We start from the raw sequence: 23,265 nt of genomic DNA, 5'->3' as shown, positions 1-23,265 counted from the left end.
TGCTGGATATTTATTTGAAAGCGGCTTCACTGTTTCTATTTATATTATCACTTTATCAATACGGTGAACTTTCTTGTGGCCTTAAAAGTGTAGTAGTGAGTTGAAAATAGCCGGCTCGGCTGTGGCGATAAAACAACTCGGCATCGCCAACCGTCGCTTCGAGCTGTAAACAAACCGCGCGCGGCGCAAAACAACGCAACCCTCGTTCACACCACTACTCACACACACCACGTGGGGACGATGTTGCTCGTTAAGGGTAGTAACCCCCCCTCCCTCCGATGCAACCCCACCCCCCACGAATCCACAACAGAACATAAACGCGGAAATCTCTCAGTGTATGTGTGTTTCAATCTGCATATGTTACGCGAACTCACCTCCCCTCTCCCCCACACCTCCCTTTTTCTTACTGGGTGGTTCTGTCAACACACCCGCGTGATCCGGCATTTCTCTTTGCCCACCCCAAACAAACGCAAAAAACATGCGCGCACCCTCGAAAAACAGCCCCACCGAGGGCGGAACATGGAAAAGGGGAGGAAGGAAGTAGCACATTTTTGACAGCGTGAACCCACCAACACTTCACAACCTGATGAAATGATTCATCGCCCCGGTTGGTAGGCGCAGAACGGTGGCGATGTCTACATAGATCCGCGCTCAGTTCGTGGCATAACGTTGTACATCGAACAGCAGCAGCAGCAGCAGAAGTAGCTGCAGCTTCTTCGGCTAAAGGGTGTGTGGGGAAGTGTGCCTTGTGCTGCTGTTGTTCCGATTGACGCAATCATGGAGTGGTAGTGGCGTGTGAATGTGCCGTGCTTTTTTTTGTTCCTTCCCACCAAGACAAGAAAAAGGGTATTCTTGGCGCTGCGGACCGGTTTGCTACCGAAAAGGGTGTGTGTGTACTGGAGGAGCCCATAATTACCTGCATGCGGACATAGCAGCGAGCGTGCGAAAACAGAGGAAAATGCGGCAAAAGTAATGTCGACAACGGATGTGTGCTATTCCCGCAGAACAACAGTGTGCCTTACATCCAAGTAACACTTGGCAACACACCATACACACGCATACGGGGCGAGATTTGTTTCTTTGCCTGCTGCTGCAAAGAAGTTGTAAATAAGCGAACGTGGAATCGGGGTGCGGTGGAAAATATTCGAATTTTGGGAAAATTCTGGAGCAGCACACACAGCGCCCTCCCGCAGCAACATGTCTACCTCAAATTGGGACAAATTTGTGCTGCTACTGTGGAAGAATTGGATCATCCAGAAGCGCCACTACATGCAGACGCTGTTCGAAATAACGATTCCGGTGCTGGCCTGCTCGCTGCTCATACTGGTGCGCGGTCTCGTAACGCCTACCATCTACACCGAAACGACGACCTTCCGAACGTTAAACGTTCGCAGTTTGGCCATGATACGGTAGGTAGCACGCCGTCGGAAACACTGCGCTCCACACTGCCACGGCTGGCGATGTAACGCTTGTAGTAACGCTCGCGCTCCCCCCTTTCCAGCGAGATGCTAACGACTCATCCGATCGAGCTGAAAATTGCCTACTCACCGCACAATGACGTGCTCGACCGGGTGGTGCACCGTGCGGCCCGGCTACTCGGCAGCGACGTCCTTCACCAGGGCTACAACGATAGCGAAAGCATGTACAACGATCTCGTCACGCATAACTACCTCGCGGGGCTGGAGTTTGACCAGCAGTTCAAGGTAACGACGCTCGATTCTGCATCGCTTGCGTAATTATCCGCTGATATATTGATCCATCTTCCAGAACATCACGAGCCTTCCGGAGCGGGTCGACGTTGCCATTCGGATGCCGAGCGAGATGCGAACGACAACGCTGCCGGGTGCACAGTTTTGGGCCAACTGGCGCACCTTTCTGATCTTCCCACAGTTTCAGGTGTACGGTGCGCGAGCCGTCAACGCGAGCGACGGTGGCTATCCGGCCAACTATTATGCGGAAGGGTTCGCCTCCGTCCAGAATGCGATCAGCCGCGCGGTACTGGAGATGCACAGTGGCAGGGAAGATGCAGTGCCGCACGTTGATCTTCAGGTCCGTACCTGAACCATCTCAACTTGGCTTCAATAACACACTCACACACTCCTCTCACCCACAGCGCTTTCCTTATCCACCCTTTTATGATGATCCACTGCTGAGGGGGATGGAGAATCTGTTCCCCTCCATCATCATGGTGGCCTTTTTCTACTCCTGCATCAACACGGTCAAGTTTATAACGCTCGAAAAGGAGAAACAGCTGAAGGAATCGATGAAGGTGATGGGCCTGAACGGATGGATCCACTGGACGGCCTGGTTTGTGCGCACCGTGACGCTTCTAACGTGTTCGGTCACGCTCGTCACCGTGCTTCTCAGCTTCAATCTTACCACCAACACGAACGTGGCCATCTTTCAGTTTTCCAACCGGTTTCTGATCTGGCTGTTCCTATTTGTGTACAGCATCACGACGATAATGCTCTGCTTCATGATCAGCACCTTCTTCTCTAAGGGTAAGTCGGGTCGTGTTGAAAGTTAAAGAAGATCGAACTAGAAGATCTAACCATTCTTTCCCGCTTATTCTCCCCTCAGCGAACATTGCCTCGGGAATGGCTGGCATCATCTGGTTCTACTCACTCACGCCCTTCCACCTGACGTACGGCAGCTACGACAGCATGTCACTGGCGGCAAAGCTCGCTTCTAGCCTCTGGTGCAACACGGCCATGGGCTACGGTGTGATGCTGTTCATGAAGCACGAAGGAACCTCGATCGGGCTGCAATGGGACAACCTGTTCTCCCCGGTCACCGTCGACGATCAGCTTACGATGGCACACATCTTCGGCATACTCCTGTTCGATGCCGCCCTCTATCTCGCTGTCGCACTGTACATCGAGCAGATTGCTCCCGGACAGTTTGGTGTACCGCGCCGGTGGAACTTCATCTTCACCACCAGCTTCTGGATGGAGGAAGTGCTCCGGCGCAAGTCAACCACGGACATCGTTGGTGGTAGCGGAGCGACCGAGGAAGCTGAGCGTTTAAAATCATCCGGCCGATATCATGCAAACATGGAGGAAGATCCCACTGACAAGCAGATCGGCATAAGTTTGGTGGGACTAACGAAGGTTTACCCCAGCAAACGTACCATCCGGCCGGCGGTTAGTGGGCTTACGGTGAACTTTTTCCGCGATCACATCACCGTCCTGCTCGGCCACAATGGGGCGGGCAAATCGACCACGATGGGCATGCTGACGGGCATGTACCCACCGACGGCCGGGTACGCTACGATTGAGGGTCACCGGATCGGAGGCAGCGCCGTGAATCAGTTCCGCAACACGCTCGGTTTCTGTCCACAGCATAATGTGCTGTTCGATGAGCTGACCGTTGCCGAACACATTCGGTTCTTCGCTCGACTGAAGGGCGTCCGGGAGGACGAGTACATTGAGCAGGAGATCGACAAGTACCTGCAGGCGCTTCGGCTCGAACCCAAGCGCCATGCGCAGTCGCACACCCTTTCCGGCGGTATGAAGCGCAAGCTTTCGCTGGCCGTCGCCCTGTGCGGTGGCTCGCGGGTTGTGTTCTGTGACGAACCCACGTCCGGGATGGATCCCGGCGCAAGGCGCACCGTTTGGGATTTGCTGCAGCAGGAAAAGCGCGACCGTACCATTATCCTTTCCACGCACTTTATGGACGAAGCGGACGTGCTTGGCGATCGTATCGCTGTCATGTGCGACGGGGAGCTGCGGGCGGTCGGTACGCCGTTCTTCTTGAAGAAACGCTTCGGCGCCGGCTATCGGTTGGTGTGCGTGAAGCGGCCCGACTGTAAGCCGGACGTGCTCACGAACTTGATGCGCAAACACGTGCCGGATGTGGCGATCGAGTCGGACATTGGTACGGAGCTAAGCCTGCGACTTCACGAACAGTATAGGGGCAAGTTTCAGCCGGCGCTGAAGGAGCTCGAGCAGAACGTTGACCAGTGTGGCATCTCGAGCTACGGCATTACGCTGGCCACGCTGGAGGAAGTGTTTATGAGGTAAGTCAACTGGGTACACTGCTGTGGCAAGCACTCACCCGTATCGTCCTCGGTTCACAGGTTGGGCAGCGATAGTTACAACGAAGAGCTTGCACAAACCAGCAACGGAGGCAGCTCAAAGGATGGAAAGCATCTCACGAACGGAACGCACCCGGCACCGCCTCCAATTACCATCACGGAAACGTACGAACTGCAAACAGGCTTACCGCTCCTCTGCAGCCAGATACGGGCCATGTTTAGCAAGAAGTATCTCAGCTTTATACGATCGTGGAAGATTTCGTTGCTGCAAATACTGCTGCCCACAATGTTTGTCCTGTTAGTTATTGCGGTCGTACACTTCTTCCCGAACAATGTCGTCCTGCCGCCGCTGAAGATAACGCTCGGAAGCTACGATCGTACTGTTACCGTTCTGTCGACGAACGATCGCAATGCATCGATTGTTGCCGCATTTCAAGAGACGATCGCGGATGCGCCACGACCCGATCGACACGAACTTATAGTGACGAATCGAAATTTTCATGCATTTATTTTAGAAAGGGTAAGCATCTTTGGGCAACTTAAATGAAGCGTGGATTAAGCTCAATTCTTTCTTCCTGCTTCAAATACAGTCCTTGGAAAACATTCGTGCCGTGGATAATACGTACATGATAGGCGCCTCCTTGGATGCGGTTCGTCGCACTTGCATTGCCTGGTTCAACAACAAGGCGTACCACACGATACCCCTGACGCTCAGCGTGCTGTACAACGCGATCGCACGCACGATCTGCACCAATTGCAGCCTCACCGTGACGAACAAACCGCTCCCGTACAGCAGCCACGTGCGGTTTCTGCGCACCCAGTCCGGCAGTAACCTGGGCTTTCAGCTTGCCTTTAACTCCGGCTTTGCGATGGCGTTCGTCGGTGCGCTCTACATTATGTACTACGTGCGGGAAAGGGCCACCGGGTCGAAGCTGCTGCAGTTTGTGAGCGGCGTAAACGCGATCACCTTCTGGGCCGTTTCCTTCCTGTGGGACTTTGGGGTGTACTGTGTGGCGATGGCACTGTACCTCGGTACGCTGGCCGCCTTCGGTGAGGAGGGTTGGTCAACACCGCAGGAGCTTGGGCGCGTCGCCTTTGTGTTCGTTTGTTTCGGGCTGGCGATCATTCCGTTCACGTACCTCGGTGCGTACTGCTTCGAGGTACCGTCGACCGGATTCATCAAGATGCTGATCTTTAACATATTCACCGGGACGGTCGCGTTTACGGCCGTGTTTCTGCTGAAGGTGAAGGACTTTGATCTGGCGCATGTGGCAGAAACGATGGAGTGGTTTTACCTGGCATTCCCGCTGTTTGCGCTCAGCCACAGCTTGAACAACATCAACGTGATGCAGATGACGCGCCAGATCTGTGATGCGCATTGCGACGCGATGCCACTGTGCACGCCCAAGCTGGCTTGCAAATTCAACAAACTGTGCTGTGGTAAGCTGCTGGAATAACTTTTATCCTAAAGGGAAGTGTTTTATTAATTCTTTTTTTGCATCCCCTTCACCTAGACGTGGAGATATTTTCATTCAAATCGAGTGGAATAAACCGTAATCTCGCTTACCTGCTCGGCGTTTCGGTGCTGTCGTTTGCAATACTGCTGCTTAAAGAGTATCGCATCATGGCCGAGCTGAACGTGACCGGCTGTGTGACGAGCTGGTGGTCGTATCGAAAACGCCGGGCAGCACAAACCACCTCCGACGAAACGGAATCCATCGCCATCGGGGAAGATTCGGACGTTGCGGACGAGCGCATAAGGGTAGATCATCTCTACGAGGAGCGCGTGCACCAGTCACAGACCGGGGAGGCTTTGCTAATGCTGCGCGATCTAACAAAACGCTACGAAAGCCGAATGCCGCCCGCCGTTGATCGACTCACGTTTGCCACTGGTGAGCGCGAGTGCTTCGGACTGCTGGGTGTGAACGGGGCCGGCAAAACGTCCACATTCCGGATGCTGACCGGTGATCGAAGCATCAGTGCCGGTGACGCGTGGGTTGCTGGGTACAGCTTGCGGACGCAACTTCCCGCCGTGTACCGGAAGATTGGCTACTGTCCCCAGTTTGACGCGCTGCTCGAGGATCTAACTGGGCGTGAAACGTTGCACATCTTTGCCCGGCTGCGGGGCATTCCGAAACAAGCGATCGGCTCGATCGTGGACAGGCTTGCGGTGGAGCTGCACTTTACCGTGCACCTGGACAAACCCATCCAGGCGTACAGTGGAGGGACGAAGAGGAAGCTGAGCACCGCGCTCGCCCTGCTCGGCGATCCGGTGGTGGTGTACCTGGACGAACCGACGACCGGGATGGATCCGGGAGCGAAGCGCCATTTCTGGAACGTAATGTGCCGGGTGCGGTCGGAGGGTAGAACCGCCCTGGTGCTCACCTCCCACAGCATGGAGGAGTGCGAGGCACTCTGCACGCGGCTTGCCATAATGGTGAACGGCGAGTTTCGCTGTCTCGGGTCGGCCCAGCATCTGAAAAACAAATTCTCCCACGGGTACTTTCTCACGATGAAGCTGAAACGAACGGGAGACGGTTCGAGTAAGGAAACGGAGCAGCGAAAGCAGGCGATCAAATCGTTTATGCAGCAAACCTTCTCAGTTCGCGCGGCCACCGCCGCCGGTAGTAGTGGTGGTGGTGCCGGCGGCAGTGGCACAGCCCGCCCTGGCCCCGTCGCTCCCGTCGCCGGCGCCGCAGGTGGTAGTGGTGGTGCTGGTGGTGGTGGTGGTAAAGCGGTTCTGAAGGAAGAGTATCACAACTACCTCACGTATCACATCCGGGACTCGGGGCTCCGCTGGTCGGAGATGTTCGGTATGCTTGAGAAGGCCCGGGAGCAGCTGCAGCTCGAAGACTACGCCCTCGGTCAGACAACGCTCGAGCAGGTGTTCCTCACACTCACGGCTACCCAGCGGTCCTGCAACGAATGATAGATCAATTCTCGAATCCTAGTCTAACACTGTATACATATTGCTTTCTCAGTACTTTCATCACATGCGGATATGCCGAGGGGGGGGGGCATGGGGAACGCACGGTTTCCCCCGGGTACGTTAGGTTAGTATACGTTTCTGCATCTCTCTCAATGACAATATATAGGAACGGAATCGCAGTAGATGCCTTATTGCCCCGCCACACACTCTAGTCTAATTTACATTTCTTTCCAATGCCGGGCTCAGGCAGGCTCACTAACACGCACGGCAGCACTTACAGCGCGAACAAATAGCTCGAATATAGGGGTCTCGGCACCCGACCGACCTGATTGTGATCAACCGCGACTTAATATTACCGCGAGAAGTATTTCCGCTTCGTAGAGGTGCAAATAAAAAGTTGTTACACTTTAACGAAATGCAAGTACGATGTTCAAATTCTTATATTTTACGCACATGACGACGCTGTGTTGATGATGAGAGGGTCCATTCTCCATTCTCATTCACTATTACAATGGAGCTGTTCTCTATACACGAACACACACGCACACACGCACACACACTCGCACACAACTCAACGCACTCTGGCTTAACTTGGTAATTAAAGTGTGATTTCCCGCTTTGGCGGGGAGAAGCATTTTTTAAGAGCAAACAAAGATCACTTACTTTTATGTTCTTTAACACGTAAATAAACAATCCGAACACCAGGATAAAAAGTACTTAAAACACTATATTACAATAACGATGTACAACGCAATAAAACTTTACATACAAAAAACCTATACGCCCGCTAGTCCCTAATGCTCGCGCTCGCACCTCTTATCGCGGATGGCCTGCAGTGAAGTGTATGTCAACGGTCACCCCGAGGTCGTCGTCCCGACCTCGGTCCTCGGAAGGATCGCGATGGCTGCGCCCTTTAGCTGCACGTGGTTGTTGACAGCTCTAGCGTCTGAAAACCGTCGCACGTAGCGAGCGGCCCAGAGCACAAATGTTGCGCAACTTTGATTCCGTCCACAACATCTCCCCCTGTTAATATAGCTGGTACTGGTCCAACCAACGTGAGGGTCTTATATTTCTAGAAGACCTACGTGGTACTTGTACCAGCTGTTCTTCTTCCTTGTGGTCATCTAGTTCATCTGTTGGAGACTCTTCAGGTGATGTAGGTGAACAGGAAGTGTAGACTGAACCCGAATTGGACGATGACGATGGCGAGGACGCAGACGATGTGATAGCAGACTCAGGCGGTATTGTAGACGATGGTGGAGTCGACGATGACGATGGTGACAAACAACTCGGTGATGGAAGAGACGTTGTTGGAGCCAATGATAACGATAACGGTGGCGCCTGAACAGGTGATGGAGTGCACTGATCGTCAAGCAACGGTGGTGGCTCGTGCATTACATTCCATGAATCCAGAAATACATCCAGAGCTAAGGGTTTCGAAGAGCGGCTCTGCTGATGACGATTTCCGTTACGCCTACGCATTTGATTTACATGCCTTCGAAGTGTACGTTGATCACCGGTTACAACTTCATACATAACGTTGCCACATCTTCCGGTTATGACTGCTGGCTCCCATTTCCAAATGTTTCTGCTGTATGTCTTGACGTACACTAAATCTCCGCAGGACAACTCTCTCACCTTCTCAGGTACACTGTGTTTAAATGGATTTAAGGTAGGACGAAGCAGATCCAAAGTTGTTCGCATTTTACGACCTAACATGAGCTCAGCTGGTGATTTCTTTTCTTCTGTGGACGGATTTGGAGTCGATCGATAGGTTTGTAAAAATATGTCCAATGCCTCCGGAAGTGATGTATCTTCTGCACTAATCTTTTTCATCGATCTCTTGAACGTGTCTACAAACCTCTCAGCCTGGCCATTTGACTGAGGATGAAATGGTGCTGTTCTCAGATGTTCTATGCCATTGTGAGCGCAAAAATCAGCAAAAATCTCGCTAGTAAACTGCGTGCCATTGTCACTTACAAGCGTGACTGGATTTCCAAAACGTGAAAATATTCCTCGTAGAATTGCTATAGTCGCCGATGCCGTAATGCTTGATGTTTTTACAATCTCTGGCCATTTTGAGTATGCATCCACGACAATTAAAAAATAGTCCCCTTCCAGAGGGCCAGCGTAATCGATATGCACACGCTGCCATGGTGATGAAGGTTTAGGCCAAGGAACAGGAGCTGAATGAGCAGGTGACTTTGAAACAGCTTGACACCTCTCACAAGAGGCTACGCATTCGCTTATGTCTTTATCGATGGATGGCCAATATACGTAGCTACGAGCTAACGATTTCATTCTTTGAATGCCAGGATGGCCACGATGGAACTGTCGGAGGCATCGTTCCTGAAGGCTGTTTGGAATTATGACTCTCTCGCCAAATAATAAACACTCATCCACTGCTGATAACGCTTCCCTTCTTGCATAAAAACTTGCTAATTCTCCTGTATAAATAGTATTATGTGGCCAACCGTTTTGTGTAAAATGTAGTACCTTTGATAAAATTGAATCTTTTCCCGTTTGTTTGGCTACTTCCGTAAAATTGATTGGTAGGGATGAGATGTTGCTGATGACTACTGATTTTACATCCTTCTCTAGCTCCAAATTGGCGATTATATAGTCTTCATCTGGCTTGCTGTGCTCGCTTATCAATCTTGATAGGATGTCGGCATTTCCAAATTTCTCCGTGGTTACATATTCGATTTCAAAATCGTACATTAAAAGCGTAAGGGCAAAACGCTGTAACCTGTTTGCAGTGTAAACAGGAATACCTTTCTTGTTTCCAAATATTCTTAGCAGAGGCCTGTGATCTGTCTGAAGACGGAAATGCCGACCAAATATCATCTTATGAAATTTGGTCACTGCGAAAATGATAGCTAGCCCTTCCCGGTCGATTTGACTGTATCTTTGCTCGGCTTTTGTAAGAGATCGTGATGCATGTTGTACAACCTTCATACTGCCATCAGAAAATTTGTGACTTAGAGTTGCTCCCAGACCAACGGAAGACGCATCAGCTGATACCACTATCTCAAGTCGCGGATCATAGTGGGTTAATAATAGGTTTGAAGACAATACTGACTTGAATTTTTCAAAAACTTTCTGGCATTCTGCAGTCCACGCAAATTCTCTCCCTTCTTTTAGTAGTGCATCCAGTGGGTACCGCAAATTTCGTAGATTTGGAATAAAGCGCCCATAATAATTGATTGCTCCGAGGAATGACCTTACTTCACTGACATCTGATGGTGCTGGCAAATTGGTTATAGCTTTAACTTTTTCCGGATCTGGTCTGATGCCTTGATTATCGATTATGTGCCCTAGATACCGTATTTGCTTCTCATTAAAAAAACATTTTTCTACGCGAATTGTGAAACCATAATCTTGAATTCTAGCGAGCGTTTCATTTAAAATATCATCATGTTCTTTCTGATTCCTACCTCCGATAATGATATCATCCATGTAACTGGAAACTCCCCGCAATCCAATGAGCATTTTGTCCATCAACTGTTGAAAAGCCGCAGGAGCTACCTTGATGCCCGGTGGTAGTCGGTTGTAGGAGTAAAGCCCTTTATGCGTGTTGATGGTTAGAAACTTCCGACTCTGCTCAGCAATTTCGACCTGAAGGAAAGCATCCGATAAATCTATTTGTGTAAAATGAGTGCAATTACCTAGCCTGGCGAAAATATCTGCTGGTAGTGGAAGCGGGTACTCCTGGGGGTGCAAGGCTCCATTGAGACCGGTCGAGTAATCTCCGCAGATCCTTATCTGACCGTTTGCTTTCCGCACGACGACAATTGGTGCGGCCCAGTCAGAGAAATCGACCGGTGTGATGACTCCTAGCTTCTCCAGCCGGTCCAGTTCCTTGTCGACTGCATCCAGCATAGCGTACGCAACTGGACGTTTAGGGCAGAAAACTGGACGACACTTTTCTTTCAGCTGCAGAGTAACGTTTCCCTTTGTACATAGGCCCATGCCCTCTCCAAACAGCTTGGGATAACGTAGTCGTAGCTCCTTATTCGTTGATGATTGAATGGCGTTGCATATCTGGTCAACAGGCACTGACCATAAGGAAAAGGCCTCGATTAGGTCGGTTCCCAACAGCTTCAAGTCCGCTTGCGAAACATAAACCGTCTCGACACGCTGCTCTTCTTTGATGGTGATGTTGGCACTGAATTCGCCGATTATATGCAACACTGCTCCCGATGCTGTTTTGGCATCGACTGTTGGCGGGGAAAGGGGGGGTGCTCCGATTAGTTTCCAGGTATTTTTGCCAATGACTGATATGTCAGAAGCGGTGTCGAGCTGTAGCCGGAGGTGAATGCCATTGATGCTGAGAGGTACATACTTCCTTCTCTCCTGAACGCTGTGCACATTGACTGAGACCGTTCTAGTATTTGCTTGCTGACGATTGAAATTCGCTTGGTTATAGTTCCGACGATAATTGTTGTACGTTTTGCAAAATCCTTCTTTGTGGCCTATTCTTCCACAATCGGCACATTTGTGAGTACGGTACGTACAGTCTCGAGACCAGTGTAGTCCTCCACATAGCCAGCACGATCTGCTAGGGGGTTTCGAATCGTATGGCAGGTTGCTTCGATAATGCTGGAACTGTGTTTCCTTATGCTTCACTGCATAGACTTGTTCGGTGTTCTCTCTTTCGATCATTGCGCTGTCGTGTCTTAAGTTGATAATGCGTTGACATTCGGTTGTAATATGCTCCAGGGTGGTTTCAGGACGTTCCTCGATCCGCACTAACAGTCTTTGACGAATTTCCACATCCTTATCATCTTTCAACCCGCAAACAAATACAAGGCATTTAAGCTGTTCCTCCGTCAACTTGCCTAGCTCAAAGTTGACTACACCCCGGTTGACGCGACATGCGTACGCTAGATAATCTTCCGTCTTCCCCTTCACCGTATTTAAGCATTTGAACCGTCGATGTAACAGGGACTCCTTAGTTCCGAACAAATCTGTCAGCTTTGCGACCGTCTCTGGTAATGAAAAATCTCGTGAGAACTTTGGCAAGATAAAATTTACATACCGGTCATGTTCAAGAGTTCCTAGCTTGCGCATGAGAAGGCGCACTTTTGCTTCGTCGCTCAACCGGGCAGCATCTCTTTCGAACAGGTCCTCATAGCGGTTGTACCATGCGGCAAATGTCGTTCCAGCCTCAGCATCGTATTTAAATTCTTTAATGTGGCTGCACAACGAATCCAAGATTTGTTCCGGTGTTGTGGATGAACTTTGACCTGACCCTTGCTGCTGCATTAACTGCGCCAAAATGTTCTGCTGCTGCGCCATTTGTTGCTGCATTAATTTCAAGATCTGCATCATCGACGAACTATCCATCGACACCGATGGCGGCGTTTGTAATGGAGGTTGCTGCACTGATGGTTCTCCAGAACCATTTTGTAGCTGGTGCGTCGGTTGCACATTAAAACCCGCACTAGAGCGCCTTTCTTCATCACCACTGGTATTCATTTTATAAATTATTTGCAGAGAGAGAAAAAAAAAAATTGTCCTCGACAGAAAAAAAAATAAAACCGAACTGTACACGAACTTTTCAATCAAGCTACTGAGCTTAGCTATCCTACTACACACGTTCTGATGATCCTTTTTATATACTTTTTTTTCTTTTACACTCACTGAATAGGTTTTTTTTTTTTTTTTAATTATTAAACAATTTCACTGCACTGCGCGTTTTTTTCAGTTAGAGAAGGAGCAGTTTTTTTTTCTTTTTTTTTTTTTACAACGCAGGTTCTACACACTGATGAGGAAAATACTTCTCGTCGCCACTTTTATGTTCTTTAACACGTAAATAAACAATCCGAACACCAGGATAAAAAGTACTTAAAACACTATATTACAATAACGATGTACAACGCAATAAAACTTTACATACAAAAAACCTATACGCCCGCTAGTCCCTAATGCTCGCGCTCGCACCTCTTATCGCGGATGGCCTGCAGTGAAGTGTATGTCAACGGTCACCCCGAGGTCGTCGTCCCGACCTCGGTCCTCGGAAGGATCGCGATGGCTGCGCCCTTTAGCTGCACGTGGTTGTTGACAGCTCTAGCGTCTGAAAACCGTCGCACGTAGCGAGCGGCCCAGAGCACAAATGTTGCGCAACTTTGATTCCGTCCACAACACTTACACAGGGACCAAACGCGGTCGGTGGCGATGTGGTGTCCTGTTCGTCCTATTCCTATACACACTATCTGTCTCTCTCTCTTTCACTTCTTCCTTTTTCCCCACGGTAGATTAGCAGTTCGCTCTACAGGACCCTGCAACAACCGACTTGCTGTGGTGAGAAGAAGAAATAAGGTCCTTTGCTTTCATTCTAAATCTAATGAAATGAGTCAATAGCACCGCACAACACGTTGGTGGTGTGGCTGGTGTGTATGTGCTCTCTCTCTCTCTACTATCACTAAATAATGCTAATTAAAAATTGGCTGCTCAATTCACAAACACGATGCGTTTGTCATCTACTCCTGTCCTGCTCGACTCGATGCTTATGTAGTAATCGTCCACCCACCAGGACCATCTATTACCTTACTATTGCCTACTGTCCTAGATTCACACTTTCTTCGCGCCTTAGTAGCACACACACACCTAACGCGTTAACAACACAATAAAGTAAATATGGAGGAAAGAAGAAGAAGAAGAAGAAGAAGAAGCAAAAAACGACCCCTAAATGTAATGCACAATAATGAAGGGAAACCCCTGTTAAACACTAAAAACAATGATAAAATTAAAACCATCTTAACTTTCCCCCCCATTCGAAGGAAAGGTTCCCCAGAAATGCCTTCTCGCTTCACATGGGATCACAATAAAGGATGTGTGTGTGTAGCTGTGCATAAGGATGGGAGAGGCTGAGGGCCTTTGTACGTTGTCAGCAGAAGCTCTTCTGCCTTCCTCTCTCTCGGTGTTTTCTCAGTGGCCGAGCTTAAAAAAACGGTGTCACTGAAATAAAATAGGAGTAACAAAATAGAAAAAAACGAAGGAATATTGAACAGAACAACCGGAAACGGAGTCCCAATGGCAGCGCGCTTCTTCTCCTTAGTTATTGCCGGCGCTGGCACTGTTCAGTTTGGCTTGCTTCTTGTTTTCTCGCTCCCGGCGGCGAAGCTTCTTGCGCCTGCGATCGATACTGGCCAGCTCGGCCTTGATCGAGTTGTACGTTTTGCGCAGCTCCTGGATCTTTTTCTTAATTATCACTATCCGCTGATTGCTGTTCAGGGATGGATCTGTGTAGGAAGGAAAAGGAAAGGCATGATTATCAAAACCAATGTGCAACACAGCATGCTTTGCCTTGACTTACCTAAATTGACCAGAAAATTGTACTGACAGGGACGCCCCGTTTTGCTACCGACAAAGATCAACGTCGACGAGGACGATCGATGGAATGCCGCTATAGTGTCGGAATTATCCTCACTATCTGTCGCTGTGAGTAGAGATAGAAGGTCAATTCTGTGCAAAATACGGCTCCCCCCCCCCCCCCCCCCTTTTGGCAAACTTACCATTGCTTGTAGTAAGACCTCTTTGACTACGGCCATAACCACTGCCACTGTTGGAACCATTGTTTGCACTTCCGTATCCGCCCAGGCTGGTGTTGACCGTTCGCCGGCGTTTGAGCGTTGGCTCTTCGCTCGGTTTTCGCTGGCGCCGTTTCTTCACCGGTGACAACGATTCGTGATCGTGTGCTGAAATATCACCCAAAAAATGTCATTAAAAAATGAGCGCCATTATCAACCTATCAACTACTCTACTTACTCTCATCCTGGCTAACGGAATCCCTTGGAGAGCTGTTTGGCGTGTCGACAGTGGACTCAACTCCGCTGGTGTTTATTTTGTTCCTTAATGCTTGCTGCTGCTGTTGTTGCTGCTGCTGCTGCTGCTGCTGCAAATTGGAAGCGTAAGCACCCGCTGCACCACTCTGGCTGGTGCTACTGATCGTGGTATTGCCACCGATTGTTATCGTTACTACCGGTGGTTCTAGATCCATCGGAACCGGTTTCAGATCGGTGGCCGTTTGAATGTTTTGCGGTGGAAGGAAGGACGATGAGGAAGAAGATGTTGAGGTCGGAACCAACGGTGGCTCGGCGTACACCTTACGCCCGACCGTGGACGGTGGCAATCGATCCTGGTCCTTGGGCGCCGGTGAGCCCGGTATCGTTTCCTCGCAGAGAAGCAACGAGAGTGATTCATTGTTGGGCGCCTGGGCTTGCGATTGAGCATTGTGCTGCTCCTGTTTTGGAGATTGCGTGGTGGAGGATGCTACCGGGTCGCCTGATGCCGTTGAAGTTATCACGGACGTTGATGCTGGCACAGCACCGCTATCGTGAAGCTTCTGAGCTGTGGCGGCAGCGTCCTTACGACTTTCTGCATCACGCTGCACCGATGATTGCTGCTGCTGTTCGTGTACTTTGTGCATCAAGTACTCCTCGGAGCTCATGCCACGGCCGGGCGTGTTCATCTGTATGATTGTCTCCAGTAGGCTCTGCTTTGCACCGCTCGATGTCTTCTTTTCCACCGTCGTTGCAGGTGAAGATACGCCAGACAGTGGTTTTACGGGTTCTTCCTTCGTTTGGGACGGCGTGTCCGGTGTTATTGTGGTTGTTGTTGTTGTGCTTGGTGCTCGGTCTTGTTTCAGGATCAGCTTCTCCTTATCCGCAACGGCGGCAACGGCAGCTGCTGACGCTGCGGAAGCCATTTCGTGCGTGATGGAGGAGGAGGAGGATGAGGAGGCAGCAGTAGACCGTGGCCTCTCTTCAAACAGCTCCTTCTTGGCCGAAATCACCGACGATGGCACGGGCTGCTTGCTGTCGTAATGCACTATCACCGCTGCCGTGCTGGGCGTGGCGGCGGAGCTCGTCAGTGCTGCCGGTGGAGGATGTGCCGCCGGGACAGCTGGCACGGGATCACCGCTACCTTGCGATTCTGCGTCCTCAATGATTAACCGATTGTCAGAATCGTTACTGTCCGTAGATTCATCGTCGTGTGCGAACCTGGGATCCGGATCCAGTTTTCGAAGCGTTTCAGTTAGATCATTACTGCGTGATGTGGGGATTTGTTCAAGCGTGTGCAACTTATGACCGCCGCCAGTGTTGGTGGGAGTGGGGGTGGTAGTGCTCACGCTGCTGCTGGATGGTGGTGTTTGCGGTGGATGGCTCGTCTTTGGATCGGTGGTACTGATCGGCGCAGATTTTACTATTGAATTGTGCGATTCTTCCGGTTCCTTCTTCATGCCGAGAGTCGTACTTGTTTCGTGGGATTTTGCCGAACTTAGCACCTCATTGCTCAAATATCCCGCATTCGACGGGGGACCGCTAACCGTCACCGATGACGTGTAGGACGATATGGTGGTGGCAATGCTACCTCCAATGCTGCCTATAGCTTCCGATTTGATCGCTGGATGTGGTGCGGACGCGAAGGACATTGGCGTACCACTTTCCATCGCCGGTGAGGACAGCAGCCCGCTGTTCATGATCGATTTCGGTGTGCTCGGGAGAGAGTGGTGATGCATCACGCTTGACATGTACTTCGGGAACTCTGGCTTTTCCGATTTTATCGCTTGCTGTTGCTGCTGTTGTTGCTGCTGCTGCTGCTGCTGTTGACTTAAAGCCTTCAGCACCTTGTCCGCAATGGACGGCGGTTTCTTCACGGTCGGCGCGTCGAACTCAAAGTTCATATCGTTAAAGTATTTCTTGCAATTTTCCAATGTCGGCTCCTCCTTCGGACTGTCGTCGCCGGCTTTCGCGAGCAGCACCGACGTGGACGGGCCCTTGCCGTGCGGATAAAGCGCCGAAGAGATGGACCGATCGCCCACTCCACCACTACCAGCTGACGAGGCTGAAATAACTGGCGTAAAGATGCCAGGAGTTGTCGTTGCTGGCAGTGGTGGCGGCGTGGGTTTGGTTTCGATTTCGTCCTGCGATTTAAACGTTTCCTCCTTCGCTCCCAGCGGACCGGGCGTGACCAGATTGAAGCTGGGCGATTTCCGTAGCACATCGAACGTTGAGTCACTCTTTACGGGGGTTTGCACAAAGGCCGTCGTTAGCCCGACTGGAGAGCAGGTAGTGACAACCGGTGGACCGGTCGGGGTCGCTGCTACCTTCACGGTCGACTTTTCTTTAAGTGCTTCCGCCGAATATATCGTTGTGCGATGCACTTCCGCACTTGGCGCTGCGGTTTCAGCCTCGACCGGAAGTTTCTGCTCCTTATCCTCCTTTTCCTTTGTCTCGCGGCGTAACAAACCGCCTGCCCCTTTCGGTGATTTGTTTTCCGACCCTGCCGGTGGTTCCGGCTTCATAGGGGACGGTTTCTTTGCTCGCTTTGTGGCCGGGCTGTAGCCACCCGTTCCGAAGCCGGTCGTATCCAATGGATCCGGCAGCGACGAAGCCGCCATCGATTTACGTTGCAATGGTTTCTTCCTCTTTTCGTCCGTCGCAGTGGAAGATGCTGAAGACGGTGTTAGCGACAGTGAGCTGACAACCTCGGCAGGTGGAACGTCCGATACGAGCTTTCGTGGAACTGTTGCTCCGCCACCGGCGGTCCCGCTGGCACTTCCCACACCGCCAAGAGCACCGCTTCCCGTATCCTGATCGTCGTACTCGTCCTCAAACTCATACACGTCGGAAATCTTTTCATCCATCCGATTCGCGGTCGACTCAAAGATCGACTTGATCGATAGGGCTTCCTTGCTGAGCAGCTTGTTCTGTGCCGGCGTTAGCGTCGACGAGGAAAAGTGTTTTTTCTCACCCAGCAAACCGCCACCACCATGCTTCGGTGTCGCCGGTGCTGCGGAAAGTGCAGATTGTGCGGAAGCAGTGTTTGATGGTGACGAAAATGCTGACGAACCTTCCCGTCCAAGGATGAATTTCCTCTCCATGGTCGGTCCCGAGCCGGAGTATTGCAAGCTGCCTTGCTTTTTATCGCCACGCAACGATCCAAAGCTGGTGATCGTTGGCGTTTGAACGCTTGCTGGCCCGCCGGTCGATGTTGCAGGTTTACCTTCATCTGGTGCTGCCGTCGACTGTGTTGCTGTCGAGGGAGATGACTTGGGTGACTTTATAGCACGCGTACCCATTCCGGCCGCCATGATTACACTTTGGGAAGACGCAATCGTTGATTCCTCTTTGCTATTATTGCTAGCCGTAGCCGATGGGGACGCTCCAAAGCTTGCTTTTACCGGTGTTAGTGAAGAAGTGCCGGATGTTCGACTGGCTGTAGAAGAGGGAGACGTCATAACTGCCCCAACAGCTGGTTTATCATCCTCTTTTTGTCCCGTTTTCGTACGCGCTGGTAGGGAAGGAGACATCCCCACCGTCTGAGGGGTTGGGTATGGAAGATTTTTCTGAGGCGATTCCTGCACGGATTCTTTCGGTGCCGCGGCGTTCGGTTGTATTATCAGCTCACTTTCCGAACCCGCATCGCGCACTGTACAAAATGCTATCTTTTCCGAATTGGCAATGATCGTTGCAGCTGTACCGTACGTCTTGACTGGAGGTTTGCCGGGCGTCGCTGAAGCAGAGGCTGCCTTTTCGGTGCCCGCTCCACCCTCAGCCTGTTCCTTTTTGCTGCTTGCAGCAGCTGCCTTCTCCAGCGAGGCGGCCTTTGCGTCCGCTGCCTTGTTAGCTACGGTGATGAGTGGCTCGGTGGAAGAGGAATCATCGCGTTCCACGCTGGGTGGTGGAGAGGATGATATCTTTGGACTCAGTACAAGCCCAGCAGCCAGCGGAGTTTCGGCCGTATCCGAATCGACCATCGTTGTGATCGGGGAGCTAGAGAACGCTTTGTTCGAAGACTGCGATGAATCTTCTTCACTGAGCGTTTCCGATTCGGACGACTTTTCCGGTTCATCGTCCTCCTCGGTGACGGTCGATTCTTCCTCTTTGATCGGTACTGCAGCGGCAAGCTCTTTCTTGATCGTTGCCAGTGGTGTGTTGGAGCTGGAAACAGACTCCTTCACATCGGTTGTGGACAGCAGATTCGGCTCTTGCTTCGGTATGAGATGCTTCGGAACGTCCGTGATGGAGGACGATGAGTTGGGGCCACCCTCGGCTGCGCCGGCCGTGGTCGTCGTAGTTGTGGTTGTGTCTGAGGCCGGTGAACCGGGTGACTTCAGCTCCTTGAAACCCTTCAGTTCGGAACGTATCTAAAATGAGCAACCAATAGCGGAAACAGTGGAAATAGAGGATCGAACGGAATATGATTAGAGAAAAGATCAAAAACATATAAATAATGGAAGTAGAAAAACGAAAGCAGTACCCAAAATGTGATGTTGACGTAAACGAAGCACAACCCCGGCAACAATACAACAAAAGAAGGATGGGATGTATATAAACAGACGGAGAGAGAAAGAGAAAGAGAGAGAGAGAGAAAGAGAGGATTGTCCCCTGGTTAGTAAAGATCTGGATCGAGCGGTTAAATGCAGCGCAGTATGGTAGGAAATTACTTGATTGAGATCATAGTCACGACCACCACCAACACCGCCAACACCAACACCAACACCAACACCACCACCAACACCCTTGGATGCTCCGTTGGAAAACTCGTCCGATATGGCCGCGGCATCGGACGACGAACCGGCCTCGGCCGTTGTACTTACTTTCGTGCTCGTCGACGAGATGGAAATCGACGAGTTGGACGAGGTGGTCGACGAGGTGCTGTTGGTGGTGCATTTTTTCAGCATCGGCTCGTCCGAATCGGTGTCGCTGGTGTTATCCGGATCGGTCGGAACGGACAGGGAGGACGAAATGTCCGTGTTGTTGGACGTGCGCCGACCGGCAGCGGCGGCAGACGCGGAAAGGGACGAACCCGTCGCTGCCGAAGAGCCGCCCCGTGTGAGCGGCCTTCGGTTGGACGGAGTGGCGGGTGATTTATTCCGCCCCACATTGGGGGTCGTCGAACGAGGCGTAGAATTTCCGCCCGGACCACTGCTCTGTTCGCCTTTCGAGTTGCCACGGCTACGCTTGCCAATCTTCGGGGTTTTATCACCCGCAGTGAGTGTGGAGCCAGCATTGGAGGACGATGCTTGTTTCGTCGATGGCCCGCCAGCTGTCGGCGTATTGCCAGAAGATTTGCCCTTCTTCGTTTTGCTATTGGTCAGATTCTCCGCAATACGTTCTTTGCGAACCCATTCATCGTACCTAAAAATAGAAGGAAAAGGTTAATAATGCGAAGATTCAAGGAGACATCGAATGGCCCTACTTACCTCGTGTTCCACCCAGTATAGTGTACCAGATAGATAGGGTTTCCTTCCTGTTTGGCGATCTCGATCACCTTCGCTTCGTACGTCACCTTCTGCTCGTCGTAGTACACCTTGAGCTTGTCGCCTACTTCGATCGGGAAATCGGGAACAGTTCCTCCTGACACTGCACTTCCTGGACTAATGCTCCTCCCACCGCCTGACCCAGGACCGGATCCATTTCCACTACTGCCACCACCACCACCTCCGCCACCACTTCCACTATTCGGAGGACCACCATCTTCCTTCCTACTGCTCGCGAGATGTTTCTCCTGCTTTACGTTGCTGTTCGCACCTCCCGTACTTGCACTACTGCCCCCCGTTGCGGTGGTTTCCCGTTCGTCCTTCTTGGAGTCCACGGAGTCAGCATCCTTCCGTTTGCGGCCACGTTTCTCCACCACCGTCGTCTCAGCAGGCTTTGCTTTCCCGCCAAGCTGCTTCTCCTTCTTAGCTGACGCGGGTGTTACACTTTCCTCCTTTTTGCTACCACCGGACGACCCACTGCTCTCACCGCCTCCTCCTTTGCCAACCGATTTCTCCTTGTCGCGTTCCTTCTCTTTCTCTTCGAACTTGTCCACCAGTGCTTTCACCTTGCCGCCGCCTGCTTTTCGCTTGGTGCTGCTCGGTCTCAGTACAGCACTTTCTGCCGCGCTCGATTCACTCGTATTGCCCGACTCCTCTACCGCCGAGTTGGATGCTTCCGTAGCTGCTGCTGCTGCTGCTGCCGATGCAGCTGCTGAGGCCGCCGCTGCCGCAGCTGCTGCTGCTGCTGCTGAAGAACTGCTTGCCTTCGCGGATGCATCAGCCGCCGCCACCGAGGCTGCTTTCTCCTTCGCCGTCAGTAGCTTTTCCTTTTCCGGTAGCTTCGGTGACTGAACCGAGCTGGCCCGCACCAGACTGCGCCCCTTCGTGCGACTAGTCTTTGGATGCGGCACCATCGTACAGCCAAGCTTTCGGTTGAACTCTTCAAACGAAAAAAGAAACTTTTTGTACGCTTGTTTCACCAAATTCGTTATGCTGGCCGTAGCAGGCGAAAAGCCCAACCGGAGGGCAATCTGTTTCCACTGGTTTTGACTCGTAACACGATTGTAACCGTGCAGCTTCTGTACCGCACGAAACAATCGGTACAGATCGACGTCCCGGTTCGTGATCGATGGCGCTTTGTTCAGAGGCGTTCCACGATCGTCCATAAACTTGTACAGCTGCGCTACGAAGTGATCCTTCTCCTCCGTAGGCTCATCGTCCGAGCTGTCCGTCTCCAGCTCCTGATCGGAGTCGCTACAGCTGCCGGAAGTACCGAACAGTGCCTCCCGGTCCCAGTGCGGTGGAAGTACATCATTGTCCATGTACTGAATCGCCGCCGAGACGGCCGCCGCTTCCGACTTGTTCACACTGTCACGGGTAAACTCGGTCGCTTCCTTCTTCGGGACCGTGTAGTAACGGCCATCCTTGAACGAGCGCACCAAATATTCGTCCTTCACCCGAATCCGCACCGTGTCCTGGGCAGTGGGAGCCACCACCAGCCCGGGGAACCAGTTTTCTTTCGGATTCTTCTTCTTGTTGTCGCTCGTTTCCACGCACACCACTTTCCCGATGTTCTCTTCCTTGTCGCTCGCGTTCGAGCGCGAGTGGGTGGTCGGTTCGTCTTCCTCATCCGAACTTTCGTCGGGCAGAAGGTGTCGCGATCTGGGAAAAAAGGAAGAGAAATTAGTACCACATTATTCAGCATCCAGCATTATCCCCACTTTCTTAACGGTGCTCTCACCTGCGTCCCCTTCGTCCACCGATGACCGGGTTTCCGAAATGCTCCGGATGCGTTAGCGGCAGCTGATCCAGCGTTTCACTCTCGTTAAAGTGCCGTCCGCTCTTCAAGCACAGCGCACTACGCCGGAGCGTCGTAATGTCGCCGTCATCGAACACCACCGTGTACTGCGAGCAGTCCTGGATTTTGGTCAGCGTCGCCTCCACGTACTCCTTTCGCTCCGGATGCTTCACCTCGACCGTCGCACCCACCCGCAGTGCGCCCTTGATCTGATCGTCCGAGACGACGCCAGACCCGAGGCCCTGCTGTTTGTACGCGACCTTGCATTTGATGTTGCGCACGACCTTGCGTACCTTGGCCTCGCAGAACGCCCCCTTGTATTTGGCGCTAACCTCCGTTCCTACAGTCAAATAAGGGGGATCGTCCACTTGCTGGAAGAGAGGTGCAGAAGCACACACACAAAAAAAAACATGCACACGTTCAGACACGAACTTTCTTTTGCACTCGTCATCGCTATCCCTACCACCTTCATCTCCATACATGGCATGGGGAGGTGGGAGGCGGACGATGCGTCTTACCTGCATCTTTTGGAGGAAATAGCGCTCAAAACTCAAATTATCGCTGACAATCGCCACTTTTACGCGTTCACTGATAAGCTGGCCAGGTGCATATTATGATACTTCTCCGCTGCTTCTCCTCCCCGCCTGCTGCTAATGATGCTTTCCACTTGGAACGCACAGCAACACCACCGTTACCACCACTACCCCCACCACCGCCAATGTTGACCTGTTGGCGTGCCCTTCCCGTCACACTGCCGCAGACGGACGATTGCTCTGCTCTCTTCGCGGGCGAGACTACGGGACGCGTAATTGCGTCTGTCGGAGATGTTGACTTCGGAAGTGTGTCACCCACGATTTATGCACTCGTCCCACCGGCTACACCCTGCACACTTGCACACGCGCTAAACCTATCATCACACAAGCGGATTGCGGTTGGGTACGCGCGAAAAAAGGTTCGGGGTTAACCACAACACCTCCTTTTCGGTTGCGTAGCATCAAAACAGTATCAACCTTTCCCAGAAATTTGTGCCTCGCAAAGATGGAAGATTTTGACAGAAGCTTCGTTCAGAAAGGAAAGCTCGGCGGTGGCTTCGTTGAATATAAAAGCGCGCTCTGTTTTTTCGTACACCACTGTGCGGTATGTGCGCGTGTACAAAATAATGGCGATTCTACACGTTTTATTCTATTTTGAGCATGAAATAAATTATCTCTGCAGTGGATTGTTTTTGC

General features: G+C 51.5%; 2 protein-coding genes across 6 annotated transcripts; one reads left to right on the top strand and one right to left on the bottom strand.

Annotated features, from left to right (window-relative positions):
- The first annotated feature begins 295 nt into the window (after positions 1-295).
- Positions 296-7,625, top strand: LOC120949465 (phospholipid-transporting ATPase ABCA3-like). 2 transcript variants are annotated; one of them, XM_040366781.2, is made up of 8 exons: positions 296-1,409; positions 1,502-1,703; positions 1,768-2,049; positions 2,114-2,501; positions 2,581-4,018; positions 4,079-4,556; positions 4,627-5,476; positions 5,551-7,625. In XM_040366781.2, the coding sequence occupies exons 1-8, from the start codon at positions 1,198-1,200 to the stop codon at positions 6,963-6,965; spliced, it is 5,265 nt and encodes a 1,754-aa protein (XP_040222715.2). In that variant the 5' UTR covers positions 296-1,197; the 3' UTR covers positions 6,966-7,625. The 2 variants fall into 2 exon arrangements, with proteins under 2 accessions (XP_040222715.2, XP_049462515.1); XM_049606558.1 differs by having other exon boundaries at positions 1,322-1,413; positions 1,506-1,703.
- Positions 7,626-14,024: 6,399 nt separating this feature from the next.
- Positions 14,025-23,092, bottom strand: LOC120949464 (serine-rich adhesin for platelets). Of its 4 annotated transcripts, none has more exons than XM_040366776.2 (8): positions 22,555-23,092; positions 21,980-22,407; positions 20,182-21,900; positions 19,423-20,116; positions 14,739-19,122; positions 14,486-14,668; positions 14,287-14,409; positions 14,025-14,212 (listed from the first exon to the last, which is right to left on the bottom strand). In XM_040366776.2, exons 1-8 carry the CDS (start codon positions 22,558-22,560, stop codon positions 14,025-14,027), a joined length of 7,725 nt encoding a protein of 2,574 aa, XP_040222710.2. In that variant the 5' UTR covers positions 22,561-23,092. The 4 variants fall into 4 exon arrangements, with proteins under 4 accessions (XP_040222710.2, XP_040222711.2, XP_040222712.2 ...); XM_040366777.2 differs by having other exon boundaries at positions 14,739-19,104; XM_040366778.2 differs by having other exon boundaries at positions 19,576-20,116.
- Positions 23,093-23,265: the final 173 nt, after the last annotated feature.

This window comes from Anopheles coluzzii, chromosome 2, assembly GCF_943734685.1.
Source record: "Anopheles coluzzii chromosome 2, AcolN3, whole genome shotgun sequence".
In the NCBI taxonomy this organism is placed as follows: Eukaryota; Metazoa; Arthropoda; class Insecta; order Diptera; family Culicidae; genus Anopheles; species Anopheles coluzzii.
The sequence above is the reverse complement of the archived record's forward strand: the minus strand, read 5'-3'. Positions and strand labels throughout refer to the sequence as shown.